This window comes from Hypanus sabinus, chromosome 1 (genome assembly GCF_030144855.1).
Source record: "Hypanus sabinus isolate sHypSab1 chromosome 1, sHypSab1.hap1, whole genome shotgun sequence".
NCBI classification, from domain to species: Eukaryota; Metazoa; Chordata; class Chondrichthyes; order Myliobatiformes; family Dasyatidae; genus Hypanus; species Hypanus sabinus.
The window spans coordinates 211,576,024-211,593,464 of record NC_082706.1 but is presented as its reverse complement, the minus strand read 5'-3'; the positions used below and the strand labels follow the sequence as shown (position 1 = coordinate 211,593,464).

Genomic DNA, 17,441 nt, shown 5'->3' with positions numbered 1-17,441 from the left:
TTGACGTGAACAGGCTGATTCCATTGAGAGTAGGGGAGATTCAAACGAGAGGACATGATTTGAGAGTTAGGGGGCAGAAGTTTAAGGGAAACACGAGGGGGTATTTCTTTACTCAGAGAGTGATAGTTGTGTGGAATGAGCTTCCTGTAGAAGTAGTAGAGGCCAGTTCAGTTGTGTCATTTAAGGTAAAATTGGATAGGTATATGGACAGGAAAGGAGTGGAGGGTTATGGGCTGAGTGCGGGTAGGTGGGACTAGGTGAGATTAAGAGTTCGGCACGGACTAGGAGGGCCAAGATGGCCTGTTTCCGTGCTGTGATTGTTATATGGTTATATGATTGGTTGCTCCTCAAATCAGGATAACTGCCATGAAGTTTCTCTTTAGAAATCTCGACCACTGCCCTGAATAAAATGTAGTCCTTTTCACTCACCCCTGGTGTGGATTGTCCAACTCAGAGAAAACTGGCTCGAAGCTCTGCCTTTTAAATCCTGAATGCAGACCTGACTGAATGGTCGCTCTTTTTACGCAATGCCGCTTGCCAACTGGTCACTCCTCAAGTCAGAAAAACTGCTGCAAAACTCTGGACTCCAAAATCTTCATCACCGCACTGATTAACAAGTAGGTCTTTTCACACACCCCTGGCGTGGATTATCACACGGACCCCGAAACATTAAAACATACAATTAAATATGTTGTTTGCAACAGATCAAATCAGCTCAGAATCATTGCCGTGTTCCCAGTGTGCTCACAACTCGCTGACCCTAATCCGGAGTGGTGGAGAAATCCAGACCACCCGGAGGAAACTGACAGGGTCACAGGGAGACCCTACAAAGTCCTTACAGACAGCAGTGGGAATTGAACCTCCAACAGCAGTGTAAAGCGATTGCACTCACTGCCAGTTTTCCCAGTTAAATATACTTTGAGATACTGCCCTACACACAGGGATAACAGGATTCAAACAAGAAACATTCAGCTCCATACTACACACAGATGACTTCTCTTAATGGTGAATAAAATGTCATAAACACAAAGACGAGACAGTTAAAGCCTCCAGTAGGGTCACCCCTCCCACCCCCTGCCATTGACGTGCCAAATTTTAGAACACAGAACATGAAACACTGCACTTTAGAACACATCATACCACTTCTTAAGCTGATTTTCAGCTTGGACATCAGTTTTGAGGGATCTGTGGAAGTGGAGCCTAAGATCTATTTATGTCCCTCCAGACTGTTAAGAAGCATGATTGTATTCTGTGCTGGAAAAAGGCCAGTAACATCATGAAGAATCCCCCCACCCTGCTCATGGACTGCTTGTCCCACTCCCATCAGGGAGGAGGCTACGTAACATCCACACCAGACACAAAAAACAGTTACTTTCCCCAAGCAGTAAGGCTGATCAACACCTCCACACACTAACCCACCCTCTACACCCCCAAACACCACTACTTTATCATTTCCTGTCAGAGTCACCGTTTGTACAGACACTCCTGTGCCTAGTGTTGCTTTATGGACATACATTCGTTCTGTGTCGAGTATATTAGCTTAACAAGTCACCAAGACTGCACAGACCAACACTACCAGATATGGAAAGAATCTACGGCAACCATCTCCAACCATCCAGCAGGAGACACAGAAACATCTCTTCCTGGACATCCAGACTGAAAACAGCTCTTTCCCCAGGGCTGTTGATGCTGCAGTTCAGGTGTTTGTTGTGCATTCAGTTGTAATTTAGATGTCACTAGACGTTATTTAGAATGTAGTCATTCTGAACTGAACAGAGCAGCACTGAAATCTCATTGTCCTCTGTGAGGCTGTGACTAAGAAACTAACTAAACTACCTATATTTATTGTGAACTTTTACTAATGCATTTGTCATCTTATTGCTTTTTATGTGCTGCATTTGATCTGCAGTAACAATTATTTTGATCTCCTTTACATTTGTGCATTGGAACGAACATTAAATAATCTTCAACATCTTGAAATACAACTTTCCGAAATGAATCACTTCACTTTTCCAGGTTGAACTCCATCTGCTATTTCTCAGCCCAGCTCTGCATCTTATCAGTGTCCCATTGTAACCTACAACAACCTCCTACACTATCCACAACTCTACCAATTTTAATGTTATCAGCAAAGTTACTAACCCACCCTTCCACTTCCTCATCCAAGTCATTTATAAAATATCACAAATAGGATGGAACCCTACCTAGAAGTTTAGGATTCATCAGCCAGGTAACTAAGCATACACAGGCTCTTAGTGATTCTCTGGTGGCCCAATTGAACTGGGAGAAAAAGGAAGCAACTCACAGGTCTGTGAGTGAGATTTAAAACAGGAGGGGTTGCGGGCTTTCAGCATTTTTCCAGCAGCCCAATCAAATAGTGATTCATTAACAAGGGCAAATAAAAATAAGACAGTGACAAGCGGAACTGCCACTGTGTGAGTGGACCAGTATTAGACTGGGAAGGCTTCGGCAACAACAGACTTGGGCAAGTTTCTTTTTCTTCATCTTTATCTGTTAGTACTTAGAGCAGTGGGAATGACCGCAGGGGCTGTGTCCTGATGTGGGAATTCTGGGCCTCCAGTCTCCCGGATAACCACATCTGCATAAAGTGCATCAAGCTGCAGCTCGATGACAATGTGGTGAGAAACCGGAACTACAGATCCTCAGACAATGTGAGACACCGAAGATACAGCTCGATAACGTGGTGAGAAACCGAAGATACAGCTCGATGACAACGTGGTGAGAAACCGAAGATACAGCTCGATGACAACGTGGTGAGAAACCGAAGATACAGCTCGATGACAACGTGGTGAGAAACCGAAGATACAGCTCGATGACAATGTGGTGAGAAACCGGAACTACAGATCCTCAGACAACGTGAGACACCGAAGATACAGCTCGATGACAACGTGGTGAGAAACCAAAGATACAGATCGATGACAACGTGGCGATTTCCGGAGATACAGATCGATGACAACGTGGTGAGAAACTGGAACTGCAGCTCTTCAATGTGGCTGAAGAGATTGTGGAGACATTAGCAATAATGTTTCCAGAATCACTAGATTCTGGAATGGTTCCAGATGGCTGGAAATTTGCAACTGGCACTCCACTCTTCAAAAAGAGGGGGATCCAGAAGAAAGGAAACTATAGGCCACGTAGCCTGACGTCAGAGGTTGGGAAGATGTTGGGGTCGATTATTAAAAGACGTGGTTTTGGAGTACTTAAGAGGCACATGGAAAAATAGGTTGTAGTCAGCATGGTTTCCTTAGGAGAAATTCTTGCCTGACAAATCTGTTAGAATTCTTTGAAGAAATAACAAGCAGGGTGGACAAAGGAGATTCAGACAGACAGACAGACATACTTTCTTGATCCTGAGGAAATTGGGTTTTGTTACAGTCACACCAACCAAGAATAGTGTAGAAATATAGCAATAGAAAATCATAAATAATTAAATAATAAGTAAATTATTCCGTGGAAATAAATCCAGGACCAGCCTATTGGCTCAGGGTGTCTGACACTCCGAGGGAGGAGTTGTAAAGTTTGATGGCCACAGGCAGGAACGACTTCCTGTGACGCTCAGTGTTGCATCTCGGTGGAATGAATTTATGTTGTATTTGAATTTTCAGAAGGTCTTTGACAAGGTGCCACACTTGAGGCTGTTCAGTAGGATATGACCCTGCTTTGCAAATATGAGCCCATGGTATTACAGGAAAGATTCTGGCATGGGTAAAGCAGTGGCTGTTTGGCAGGAGGCAGAGTGGGAATAAAGGGAGCCTTTTCTGGTTGGCCACCAGTGGCTTAGTGGTGTTCCACAGGGAGCACCTCTTTTAATGTTGTATGTTAATGATTTGTATGATGCAGTGCTGGCTTTGTTACAAAGTTTGCAGGTGATATGAAGATAGGCAGAGGGCAGGAAGTTTTGAGGAAGCAGAGAGGCTACAGAAGGACTTAGGAGAATAGGCAAGGAAGTGGCAGATGGAATACGGTGTTATGAAGTGTATGGTCATGGGGTTGAGAGGGAAATGGATCAGCCATGATGAAATGGCAAAGCTGGCGCAATTCTGCTCCCATGTCCTAGGCACTGACGGCTGGGCAGATTTCAAGTGCAAACGAGAGACAGAACTTCATGCACAATGTAGTAATAACAGTTGTACAGATCCATTGTATTCAACCTCTGTCAGAGATGATAAATATTGCCACCTGAAGCTTTATAAGGCATTGGTCAGACTGTATTGTCAGCAATTTCAGGCCCCTTATCTATGAAACGATGTGCTGGCATTGGAGAGGGTTCAGAGGAGGTTCCTGAGAATAATTTTGGTAATGAAAGGGTTAATGTGCTGTATAAGGAGCATTTGACGGCCCTGACCTGTATTCGCTGTAGCTTAGAACAACAAAAATTGAAAGGCCGAGACAGAATGGACATAGAGAGGATGGTGGGAGAGTCTAGGACCAGAGGACACAGCCTCGGAATGGAGGGACATCCAACTAGAACACAGACGAGAGGGAACTTCTTTAGCCAGAGGGTGGTGAATCCATTGCCACAACTGGCTGTGGAGGCCAAATCATTGGGTATGTTTAAAGGTGAGGCTGATAGGCATCAAAGGGATTACAGGGAGACAGCAGAAAAAAGGGGTCAAAAAGCATAATAAATCAGCCATGATGGAATGGGAGAGCAGACTCGATGGACCGAATAGCCTCACTCTGCTCCTCTGTCTTATGGTCTTTGATGTCAGGTAGCCTCCACGGGGTGAATGTTTTGGGCCAAGCCCCTTCATCTGGACTGAAAGAGACGATAGACCGATTCTGATTCTACATAAGAACATAAGAAATAGGAGCAGAAGTAGGCCATTCGGCCCGTCGAGCCTGCCCCATGATCAATAAGATCATGGCTGATCTGTCTGTAAACCCAGCTGCATTCTGGCTTCTCCCTCTCATTTCCAGCCCTGGATAAGGGTATGGGCCGAAACGTCGACTGTTTATTCATTTCCATAAATGCTGCCTGACCTGCCGCGTTCCTCCTGAGAGGCACGCGTTGTTCTTGTGTACAGCCCAGCTCTCATCTGCTGAGACAAGAGTCCCACAGCTAGCGTCTGGCCAAGGACTTCGAGATTTCCACCTTCTCTACCGGGATGCATATTTCCAAATCGCCTGCTACACGTCTCTCGCACACATGATCAGCCAAACCATAATTAGAAATCCGTTTTCATCTTTGAAAACCAAGATTGTTGATTTGGAGTACTGATAATTTTGCAATTGTTCAACCACATTACTTTCGGCAAAACAAGCCATGATGTCCAACGGACTGGAAAGCAGTTCGCAACGGGATTGTTCGAGTTCGGTCAGTTCACTTCTTGGAAAGTTAACATGACTCTCTCTCCCTCCGTCCTCACCACACACCCACTTCTCTCACCCCTCCTCCCCTATCTCTCCCTTTCCCCCTTTTCCCTCTCCCATCTGTCTCCCCGTCCCTGTCTCCGAACTCCTTATAAAAACTGTAGTAATCGGAATGATTTCTGACACCCTTTACTTCATCTCTGAGCACTTTGCTGTGCGAAACACTTAGAGCTGGCTCCTCATTGTGACAGATCCATTGACAAACTGCAGATTTTTAAAAATTACAGATGAAATGTAACGCCACTGAAGAGTTTTGTGAAAGAACATGATATAAATGTCATCGGAATAGATACTGCTTCCCCAAAAGAAAACACAATTTAATCTTGAATCCACTTTGATTTTGTTAATTTTAGAACGGCTTTGTAAAGGGGCATTAAGTAGATAAGGACACTGTGGAAACCACTGGGTGCTGTGGTAAACATCTGCAGCCCTGCACCATGAACCAACCGTGTGATTTACGTACAAAAGCGAGAAATATTAAAAACCTCCCGCGCCATCTAAAGGATTCGGATAGTCAGTCCAAGTAAACATCCCACCTGTGTGTGTTCGTGTTTTTTCTCTCTCACACACACACACACACACACACTCACGGACACACACACTCACTCACAGACACACACACACACTCACGGACACACACACTCATTAGAAACTTGTCTCTGCATCTCTTAGTTCCGGACCTTCGTCCCTCCAACTCGCGGACTTGCCCAGCTCCCCTCGGCCAGCAGCAAAGGTGCGGGAATGAGGCGCCGCTTTCTCCTTCACACAGCCTCAGGTCAAACTGCAAACTGCCCGGGATTAAAGAGCGCCACATTCCCGCTTACTCTCAACACACTTCAGCCTGCGGCTGCCACCCTGGACGGGACAAAGCCTCTTCGAAAATTAATCAGAAACAACTTAAATCTCCAGGCACACGGGCAGAGTTGGGAGACGCAGTGAGGGCAATAAGTTTATATTCGATTGTAAATGGATTTGGTAAGAGACAGATTACCATTTCAGTGAGTGTGGACACTAAATGCTTCCCCTTATCGTCTCCTGTCCGATCCAGGGATTTACTCTGCCGGCCACTTACCAGCTCGCCGTTAGTCAGTGTACAGAGTCCCAGCGTGAGTAGGATCCAGCCGTTCATGGTGCCGCCGCCGCCGCTCTCCGGTGCCACACGGGCTGCAGGGATCCGACTCGTCGGGCTTCACCTCGCCTCCCTCCCGCTAACACAGAGCACCACCTCGTTCCTTCTATACCCCCTAGGCTCCTTCTTCGGAGAATATTCTTCCGCGGACTTCTTCCCTTCGCAATCTCAGCTTCCCCCTGATTAATCAGAGCAGATGCGTAAGAGAACTTTGCATTTTATATAGAAAACAGAGAGAGAGCCGAGCTGAATGCAGACAGCGGGCGCTGCCTTCGCCACAGATGATCAGAGACAGACAGCCCTTACCTAAGTGGTGTCGGAGCAAGAGCCTGCACGCCGGGGGCTTTGCTGGGATCCACTCGGAGCCGATGCGTGCGCAACGATGCCGAGCGCTTTGGGGAGGGCAGCCCGTGATTGACGGCGGCTCGGCAGCGCAGTCTGCAGGTCGCGGTGAGGCCGGGCCGGCGGCTTTCCAACCTCCACAATGTCCTACATGGACGCAAGAGTACACCACGTGTGCACAGATGCAAAGAGAAACTTACCGCAGCTGCAACACAGATCAGGTCCGCTCTTTTCCTGTCCGAAAAGCGTCTCGCCCCGAAACATCGAAAAAACCTGCTTTATTATAAGGCTTTTTGTGTTCTACCATTAGACATGGGAGCAGAATTAGGCCATTTGGCCCATCGAGTCTGCTCCACCATTTCATCATGGCTGATCCATTTCCCTCTCAGCCCCAATCTCCTGCCTTCTCTCCTTATCCATTCTTGCCCCGACCAATCGAGAATCTATCGACCTCTGCCATAAAGATTTGGTCTCCACAGCTGCCTGTGGCAAAGAATTCCACAGATTCACCACTCTCTGCATAAAGAAATTACTCCTCATTGTCACGATCCTGGTCGGTTATTCCCTATTTTCATCTAATTTCATTTGATTGTGCCACAGTTCCGACCATTAATTTCCCAATTACTCCTAATTTTCTTTGATGACAGCACACCTGGTTTCCAACAGGACCTGCAGTGTAAGAACCCCGGCATCACAACTGCTAGTTGCCAGATCGTTGGTTTTGCCTGTGCGGTGATTAACGTTTCCCAGCCGCTTAGAACCATGTGTTCTAAGTTTTACTCCAGTTTTAGGGTTTACCTGTGAAACCCCTTCTCTCTGTGTCAAGGTCCCTCCTGTTTGTTGTCCAACATTCACGTCCGTGTAAGTACCCAACTCAATCTCCGTGCCTCTGTCCTGCACTTGGGTTCGCCTCATTCACTCATTGCAACAGAATGATCTGGCCATAATGAACCCAACAGACACAAACACCCTCGCCAGCCAGGGCTCCCTACTGGGTCTGCACGATCAACTTCTCCAGGATGTCGTGAAGAACCTCCGTTCCCTGTCTGCTAACGTAACGAAGATCAGTGACCAGGTGGACCGTGTATCCACTCGTTTTACCCCATCCACTCCTGGAACCCTGTCTATGTCTAATCAGCACAGACAGCCTGTAGTGGCAACCCCCTACATGTCAGCAACACCCCCGCAAGGGAGCCACACATACCTGAACCAGAACACTATGCTGGGGATCTGGGGAAGTGCCAGCCTTCCTTCTGCAATGCTCCTTGGTGCTTGATCAGCAGTCATCCACGTACTTCACAGATAAGTCACTGGTAGTTGCGGGGTAGTGCCTTAGCATGGGCTACAGCTGTTTGGGATAATCAACCAGATACCTGCTCTTCTTTCCCCACATTTATCACAGAAATGAGAAAGACCTTTGTCCACCCCATTCGTGGTAAAGATGCTGCTAAGCGTTTACTCTCTCCTTGTCAGGACTCACACAGCGTTGCCGAATATTCCGTGGAGTTCCGAATGTTAGCGGCCGACTTGGGTGGAATGACAAGGCACTCTAAGGGGTATTTCAGAATGGTCTCAGCAACATGGTGAAAAATGAGTTGGTGGCAAGGATTGACACCGACAGCCTGGATTCCTTAATCTCCCTGGCCACCAGACTGGACAACCACCTTCGAGAACACCATAGGGAGAGAACTGGTCGTCCACCCCCTTTGGCCACTCCACGGCACCCTGTACTGTCTCCCACCAGCACAAGCCTCTCATCTCCTCCTGCTCCTGGAATAGCTCCCAGCCTGGCCGTTTCCACAGCCCCGGGAGAGGAACCAATGCAGCTGGGATGGAACTGCCTTTCTCCCACAGAGCAGCTCCGGAGATTGAGATCAGGGGAGTGTCTCTATTGTGGCCAGTCCAGACACTTCCGTGCTACCTCTCCCTTTTGGCCAAAAGGGAGGGCTCACCAATAGAAAGGGGGACCCTAGTGAGTCAGACAACATTCCCTTCCCTCCTCCAAACCCGGATGTAGATCCCAGCTACTTTATGCTGCAACCAACAATCCCTTCCTCTGTCAGCTATAGTGGACTCCAGTGCTGAAGGAAACTTCCTAGATCAGGACATAGCTTCCCGGGCCAGAATTCCTCGGGAGCCGTTGAGTACCCTCTGGAAGCCCAGGGACTGGACGGTAGACTTCTGGCCTGAGTCACACACTGCGCACCACCCCTGTCTCTTATTCTTTCTGGGAACCATTGGGAGCAGGTACAATTTAAACTAATATCCTCTCCTCAAGCTCCTATAGTTCTTGGGTACCCCTGGTTAAGCCGCCATTTACTCCACTGTAATACTGATCCATCTGACATTATCTTCTCCTTCTCAAATCTCAGGGTGAATTCAAACAAATATAATCATTTTCCCCAATGGGTTCTTTTACCTTAAGTTCTCTGATCAATTCCAGTTCATTGCACAACACGCAATCCAGAGTAGCTGATCCCCTGGTGGGCTCAACCAGGAGCTGCTCTAAAAAGCCATCTCATAGGCATTCTAGAAATTACCCTCCTGGAACCCAGCACCAACCTGATTTCCCCAATCTACCCGCATACTGAAATCCCCCATGACTATTGTAACATTGCCCTTTTGACATGCATTGTCTATCTCCCATTGTCAACTGTAGACACATCTTTAGTACTGTTTGGGAGTCTGTACAGAACTTCAGTCAGGGTCTTTTTACCCTTGCAGTTCCTTAGCTCTATCCACAATGATTCAACACCTTCTGACCCTACGTCACCTCTTTCTAATGATTTGATTTCACTTTTTACCAACACAGCAACCTTCCTATCTGTCCTTTCAATACAATAGACAATAGGTGCAGGAGTAGGCCATTCGGCCCTTCAAGCCAGCCCCACCATTCACTGTGATCATGGCTGTAATCAGTACCCCGCTCCTGCCTTCTCACCATATCCCTTGACTCCGCTATCTTTAAGAGCTCTATCTAACTCTTTCTTGAAAGCATTCAGAGACTTGGCCTCCACTGCATTCTGAGGCAGAGCATTCCACAGATCCACAACCCTCCGGGTGAAAAAGTTTTTCCTCAATTCCATTTTAAATAGCCCACCCCTTATTCTTAAACTGTAGCCTCTAGTTCTGGACTCCCCCAATATCAGGAACATGTTTCCTGCCTTTAGCATGTCCAATCCCTTAATAAACATATGTTTCAATCAGATCCCCTCTCATCCTTCTAAATTCCAGTGTATATAAGCCTAGTCGTTCCAATCTTTCAACATAGGACAGTCCCGCCATTCCGGGAATTAATCTCGTGAACCTACACTGCACTCCCTCAATAGCAAAAAGGTCCTCCCTCAAATTTGTAGACCAAAACTGCACACAATACTCCAGGTGTGGTCTCACTAGGGCCCTGTACAGCTGCAGAAGGACCTCTTTACTCCTATACTCAACTCTGCTTGTTATGAAGGCCAACATGCCATTAGCTTTCTTCACTGCCTGCTGTACCTGCATGCTTTCAGTGACTGATGAACAAGGTCACCTAGATCTCATTGTACTTACCCTTTTCCTAATTTGACACCATTCAGATAGTAATCTGCCTTCCTGTTCTTGCCACCAAAGTGGATAACCTCACATTTATCCACGTTAAACTGCATCTGCCCACTTACCCAACCTGTCCAAGTCACCCTGCATTCTCCTAACATCCTCCTCATATTTCACACTGCCACCCAGCTTTGTGTCATCTAATAATGAGTATCCTTAGACTTTATGCTCCGAGTATAATCTTCTTTCAACCATGAATCAATGATGCCTACATCATACCTGCCAAACTGCAACTGTGCCGCAAGTTCATCTACCTTATTCCATATACTGCGTGCATTCAAGTACAACACCTTCAGTCCGATACTCACCCTCTTTGATTTTGTCCGCCTCTTACGTTGCAACTCATCCTGTTGACTGCAATTTTGCCCATTCAACAGTCTCTCTTTACTACATGCTACCTCAGTTACTAAAACAGTTACCTCATCCTCAGGAATATCATCTCTCTTTCCTATGATACTTATTGCATTGAAATATACACAACTTGGGACTCTAGTCACACCATGCTCAACCTTTTGATTCCTAACTTTGTCTAAGGTCTAACCAACATCTGCCTCCACAATTTCTCCACTAACTGATCTGGCACTCTGGTTCCCATCCCCCTGCAACTTTAGTTTAAACCCTACCATGCAGAATTAATAAACCTTCCCACTAGGATATTAGTCCCCTTCCAGTTCAGGTGCAAACTGTCCCTTCTGTACGTGTCCCACCTTCCCTGGAAGAGAAGCCAATGATCTAAAAATTTTATGCCCTCCCTCCTACACTGACTCCTTAACCATGTATTAAACTGTATAATCTTCCTAGTTCTGGCCTCACTAGCATGTGGCACGGGTAGCAATCCTGAGATCACAATCCAGAGGCCCTGCTCTTTAACTTAGCACCCAACTCTCCGAACTTCCTTTGCAGAACCTCATTACTCATCCTACCCATGTCATTGATACCTACATGGACTACAACTTCTCACTATTCACCCTCCCACTTAAGAATGCTGAGGATTCAGTCCAAGATATCCTGGACCCTGGCACTTGGGAGGCAACACACCATCCAGGAATCCTGTTCTTGCCCACAGAACCTCCCCGCTTCCCTTCTGAGTCACAGAGGCAGACTCAGTGCCAGAGACCCGACCACTGTGACTTTCCTCTGTTAGGTCACTCCCCCCAACAGTATCCAAAATGATTTCCCTGTTGTTGAGGAGGATGGCCACATGGATACTCTACACTCGCTCCTTAATCACTTTCCCCTTCCTGACTGTCACCCACTACTGCAAATTAGCCGTCACCAATGTCTTACACAACTTCAACCTAAAATCCCATCTCCTGCGCTCAATACATTGATTTATGAAGGCCAATGTACCAAAAGGATTCATTATGACCCTATCTACCTGTGATGCCACTTTCAACAAATTATGGTCCTCTATTCCCAGATCCCTATGTTCTACCACACTCCCTAGTGTCCTACCATTCACTGTGTAAGACTTACCCTGGTTGGGTCTAATGAAGTGCAAAATGTCTCACTTGTCTGCATTAAATTCCATCTGCCATTTTTCCAGCTGATGCAGATCTCTCTGCAAGCCATGAAAGCCTTCCTTGCTGTTCACTACACCCCAATCTTGGTGTCATCCACTAATTTGCTGATCCAGTTAATCACATTATCATCCAGATCATTGATGTAAATGACAATCAACAAAGGATCCAGTACCAATCCCTGTGACACACCACTAGTCACAGGCCACCAGTCAGAGAGGCAACCATCTACAACCACTCTCTGGCTTCTCCCACGAAGCCAATGTCTAATCCAGTTTACCACCTCACCCTGAATGCTGAGCAGCTGAACCTTCTTGACCAATTTCCCATGCGGGATCTTGCCACCACCTTGCCTTCATCCACTCTCCTGATAACTCTACAAGATTGACCTATCACACATGAAGCATGCTGATTATCCTTAATCAGTCCAGTCTAGTGGAATACTCTATATCCAGTCCCTTAGACTACCTTCCAATAACTTCTTAACAACTGTTGTCAAACTTACTGGCCTATAAATTCCTGGTTATGTTTTTTTGAAAACTTCTTTTTTAAAAAAGCCTTTTTAAAAAACTCTGACTGAAGCTCAGGGCCAATTTGGAAAGGGCGAGTAAGGGTTGAAATGTGGCAACGCAGTCCAGGCCCAAAACGTTTTGATGCGAAAGGGCCCAGGTCTCAGAGCAAGTGAAGACCCAGTGTTAAGATGATTTAAATGTCAAGCCAGATGCATTGAAAAGGGCAGGTGTAGGGCTGATTCTGTTCCCTGCTCTGTGACGGTTACTCTACTGAGCTTCAGGCTTTGTGTCTATGGACTCACTTTCGCTCTGAATGCTGTTGCTTGCTTTTGTTGTTTACACGATGTGTTATTACTCTCTCTCTTTCTGTGCATTGGTGTTTGCTGGTCTTTTTTAATGGGTTCTTTTGGATTTCTTGTTTTGTGACTGTCTGTAAGGAGATGAATCTCAAGGTTGTATAATGTAAACATACTTGATAATAAATGTATGTTGAACTTTTAACTTTAATAATAAACTCCAACATCTTCCCAACCACTGAAGGCAGGCTAACCAGCCTGGATTTTCCTTCCTTCTGCCTCCCTCTCTTCTTACAGAGCGAAGTGACATTTCCATTTTTTCAGTCTTCTGGAACCATTCCAGAATCTAGTGATTCTTGAAAGATGATTACTAATGCCTCCACAATCTCTTCAGCTGCCTCTTTCAGAACTCTAGGGTGTACACCATCAGGTCTGGGTGACTTCTCTATCTTTCAGCTTCCCAGTAATAGCAACTGCATTCACTTCTGCCCCCGACACTCTTGAACTTCTAGCATACTGTTCGTGTCTTCCATAGTGAAGACTGACGCAAAATACTTATTGTTTATCCGCCATTTCTTTGTCCCCCCCATTACTACCTGCCCTGCGTCATTTTCCAGTGGCCCAATATTTAGTCTAGTCTCCCTTTTACCCTTTATATATTTGGAAAAAAAACCTTTGGTATCCTCTTTGATATTATTGGTTAGCTTAACCTTCATATTTCATCTTATCTCTCTTTATGGATTAATAGATGCCTTCTGTTGGTTTTTAAAAGCTTGTCAATCCCCTAACTTCCAATTAATTTTTGCCATAATAAAAGCCTTCTTCTTTGCTTTTATGTTGGCTTTGACTTCCCTTGTTCTATTGCTGTTCATAATTAGTTCAAACTCTGCTCTTATTTTTGTCAGCCATGAGAAAAGCTGGGTGAAAATTACTTTGGATGCTTAGAATGATTCGGATGCAAATATATGATTGAAACTTATCTTGCTCATGGCATCATAAAGCAGAGCTAACTAGTCCATTATGACTAACATGTCAAGTTCAAGTTCAATTGTGATTCAACCAGGCACATGGGACAGACGTTGAGATGGTAAATCAGATCAGTTTTGATGTTGTGAGAGGGGGTCTGGCAAGTGTGGATGGAAATAGGCTGTTTTCTGGCACAGAGGTACTTGGTAATTCAAAAGTGAATTTTTGAGAGTACAATGCTCTCAGTACAATGTGCCATCAGAATAAAAGGTAAAGATAACAAGTTTAGGGAACTTTGATTTTCAAGCAATATTAAGATACTGGTTAAGTAAAAAAAAGAGGTGCATAGCAGATATAGGCAGGTAGGAACAAGTGAGGTGTTAATGGAGGACAAGAAATGCAAGAGAACACTTAAGAAAGAAAACAGGAAGGCTAAAAGAAGGCAAGAGGTTCCCCTAGAAGACAAGGTGAAGGAGAATCCTGAGGGATTCTATGGATATATTAAGAGCAAAGGGGTAGCTAGGGACAAAATTGGTCCTCTGGAAGATCAGAATGGTAATCCATGTGTGGAGCCAAAATACGCTGGGGAGGTCTTATTGATCTCTTTTGCATCTGTAATAAGGCAAAGACTTCATGGACCCTGTACAGATTACAGAGGAGGAGGTGTTTGCTGTCCTGAGGCAAATCAGGGTGAATAACTCTCCAGGGCTTGACAGGGTGTTCCCTTGGACCCTGCAAGAGGTAAGTGCAGTAGTTGCAGGGGCCCTAGCAGAGATATTTAGGTTATCCTCAGCGACAGATGGAGTACCTGAGAATTGGAGGACAACTAACGTTGTTCCTCTGTTTAAGAAAGAAAAGGCTCTAAATATAAACCAGGAAATTATGGGTCGTGGGGCTGACAGCAAAAGTGGGAAAGTTATTGGGAGGTTTTCTAAGGGATCTGATATACAAATATTTGGATAGACATGGACTATTTTTAGTCAGCATTGCTTTGTACGTGGTAGGTCATATCTAAACAATCTTATTGAGTTTTTCGAGGAAATTACCAGGAAAGTGGATGTTGTCTACATGGACTTAACTAACACATTTGACCAGGTCCCATATGGGAGGCTGGTCAAGAAGGTTCAGTCACTCGATTTTCAAAATGAGGTAGTAAATTGGATTAGACATTGGCTTTGTGGGAGAAGCCAGAGGGTGGTAGTAGATGGTTGCCTTCCTGACTGGAGGCTTGTGACTAGTAGAGTGCTGCAGGGATCCATGCCGGGTCCACTGTTGCATGTCATCTACATCAACGATCTGGATGTTATGTGGTTAACTGGATCAGCAAATTTGTGGATGACTCCAAGATTTGGGGCATAGAAGACTATCAGAGCTTGCTGAGGGATCTGGACCAGCTAAAAAATGGCAGACGGACTTTAATGCAGACAAATGCGAGGTGTGGCGAGGTAGGATCAACTAGGGTAGGTCTTACACCATGAACAGTAGGGCACCGAGGAGTGCGGTAGAACAATGGGATCTGGGACCAGAGGTCCGATATTCATTCGAAGTGGTGTCACAGAGATAAACAAAGCTTTTGACACAGTGGCCTTCATAAGAGATATAGGAGCAGAGTTAGGCTTTTTAACCATATATAACCATATAACAATTACAGCACAGAAACAGGCCATCTCGGCCCTTCTAGTCCGTGCCGAACGCTTACTCTCACCTAGTCCCACTACCCGCACTCAGCCCATAACCCTCCATTCCTTTCCAGTCCATATACCTATCCAATTTTTTTAAAATGACAAAATCGAACCTGCCTCTACCACTTCTACCAGAAGCTCGTTCCACACAGCTACCACTCTCTGAATAAAGAAGTTCCCCCTTGTGTTACCCCTAAACTTCTGCCCCTTAGCTCTCAACTCATGTCCTCTTGTTTGAATCTCCCCTACTCTCAATGGAAAAAGCCTATCCACATCAACTCTATCTATCCCTCTCATAATTTTAAATACCTCTATCAAGTCCCCCATCAACCTTCTACACTCCAAAGAATAAAGACCTAACTTGTTCAACCTTTCTCTGTAACTCAGGTGCTGAAACCCAGGTAACATTCTAGTAAATCTCCTCTGTACTCTCTCTATTTTGTTGACATCTTTCCTATAATTCAGTGACCAGAACTGTACACAACTGTACTTTTTAACCCATCCAGTCTGCCCCACCATTTCATAAATCAAAGTAATGGGTACAGGAGATGGGATATTATGGTGAAGTTGTATAAGATGTTGGTGAGGCCTAATTTGGAGTATTGTGTGCAGTTTTGGTCACTTACTTACAGGAAAGATGTAAATAAGGTTGAAAGAGTGCAGAGAAAATTTACAAGGATGTTGCCGGCTCTGGAAGACCTGAGTAAACAGGAAAGATGGAATAAGTTACGACTTTATTCCTTGGAACATAGAAGATTAAACGGAGATTTGATAGAGGTATACAGTATCATGAGGGATATAGATAGGGTAAGTGCAGGCTTTTCCACTGAGGTTAGGTGAGACTACAACCTGAGGGTCAGGGGTTAAGGATGAAAAGTCTAAGGGGAACATGAGGGGAAACTTCTTCACTCAGAGGGTGGTGAGAGCGTGGAATGAGCTGCATGTGAACTCGATTTCAACGCTTAAGAGAAGTTTGGCTGGGTACACGGTGGTAGGGATATGGAGGGTGGGTCGATGGGAGTAGACAGCTTAAGTGGATTGGCATGGACTAGATGGGCCAAAAGGCCTGTTTCTGTGCTGTACTGTTCTATGACTCTATGATACAGCCAAATGAAACTGTAGTCCTCTGGGCCAAGGTGCAAATACAAAACCAACATTCACACACAGCCCACAGCACATACGTTTACGATAGCAGAAAATCATAGTCACAAAATAATATCGCTCAAGTCCCTGAGTGTGATAGCCTGTAGATAAATGGTGTATGTACACTAGCTTATATATCTATATATGTGCATATATTGCTTATTATAACATAGAAACATAGAGACGTAGAAAACCTGCAGCACAATACAGGCCCTTCGGCCCACAATGCTGAGGTGAACATGTCCTTACCTGAGAAATTATCTAGGGTTACCTATACCCCTCTATTTCTCTCAGCTCCATATACCTGTCCAGGAGTCTTTTAAAAGACCCTATCACATCCGCCTCCACCACCATCGCCGGCAGCCCATTCCACACACTCACCACTCCTGCGTAAAAAACTTACCCCTGACATCCCCTCTGTACCTGCTTCCAAGCACCTTAAAACTCTGCCGTCACATGCTAGCCATTTCAGCCCTGGGAAAAGCCTCTGACTTTCCACACGATCCACACAACATGTTTTTTGTATTGCTGCTGCTGAGCAACAAAATTCACGCCATATGCCGAGGATATTAAACTTGATTCTAACACCACTTTCTAGGAATTATAGATCTGCATTCAAGATCCCTCCATTCCATGGCACTCCTCAGTGCCCTACCACTGACTGTGTAAGTCCCAGAGTCGATCGGGGATGGTATAAAATACAAGAGGTTATTGATCTGACCCTGTGGTGACTGTGTGGCATTGTATTTCCGCCCACACGCTCTGCTCAGACACGAACAGTAAGTGTGTGGGTAAATATTCAGTCAAAGCAAGGGAGTTCCAGAGCTAATCTGCTGTGAGAGATCTTTGTGCTTCTCTCTTTGTGG

At 45.5% G+C, this 17,441-nt stretch overlaps 1 protein-coding gene across 1 annotated transcript in view; it reads right to left on the bottom strand.

The window, feature by feature from the left end:
* sdc2 (syndecan 2) overlaps positions 1 to 6,986 on the bottom strand; it is a 151,025-nt gene extending 144,039 nt beyond the window's left edge. The window contains exons 1-2 of the mRNA XM_059985252.1: positions 6,830 to 6,986; positions 6,467 to 6,702 (exon numbers count right to left, since the gene is read on the bottom strand). Of these exons, the coding sequence (XP_059841235.1) occupies positions 6,467 to 6,523 (57 nt within the window). The 5' untranslated portion in view covers positions 6,524 to 6,702; positions 6,830 to 6,986. The remainder of the gene's footprint in view (positions 1 to 6,466; positions 6,703 to 6,829) is intronic.
* Between the last annotated feature and the right edge of the window lie 10,455 nt (positions 6,987 to 17,441).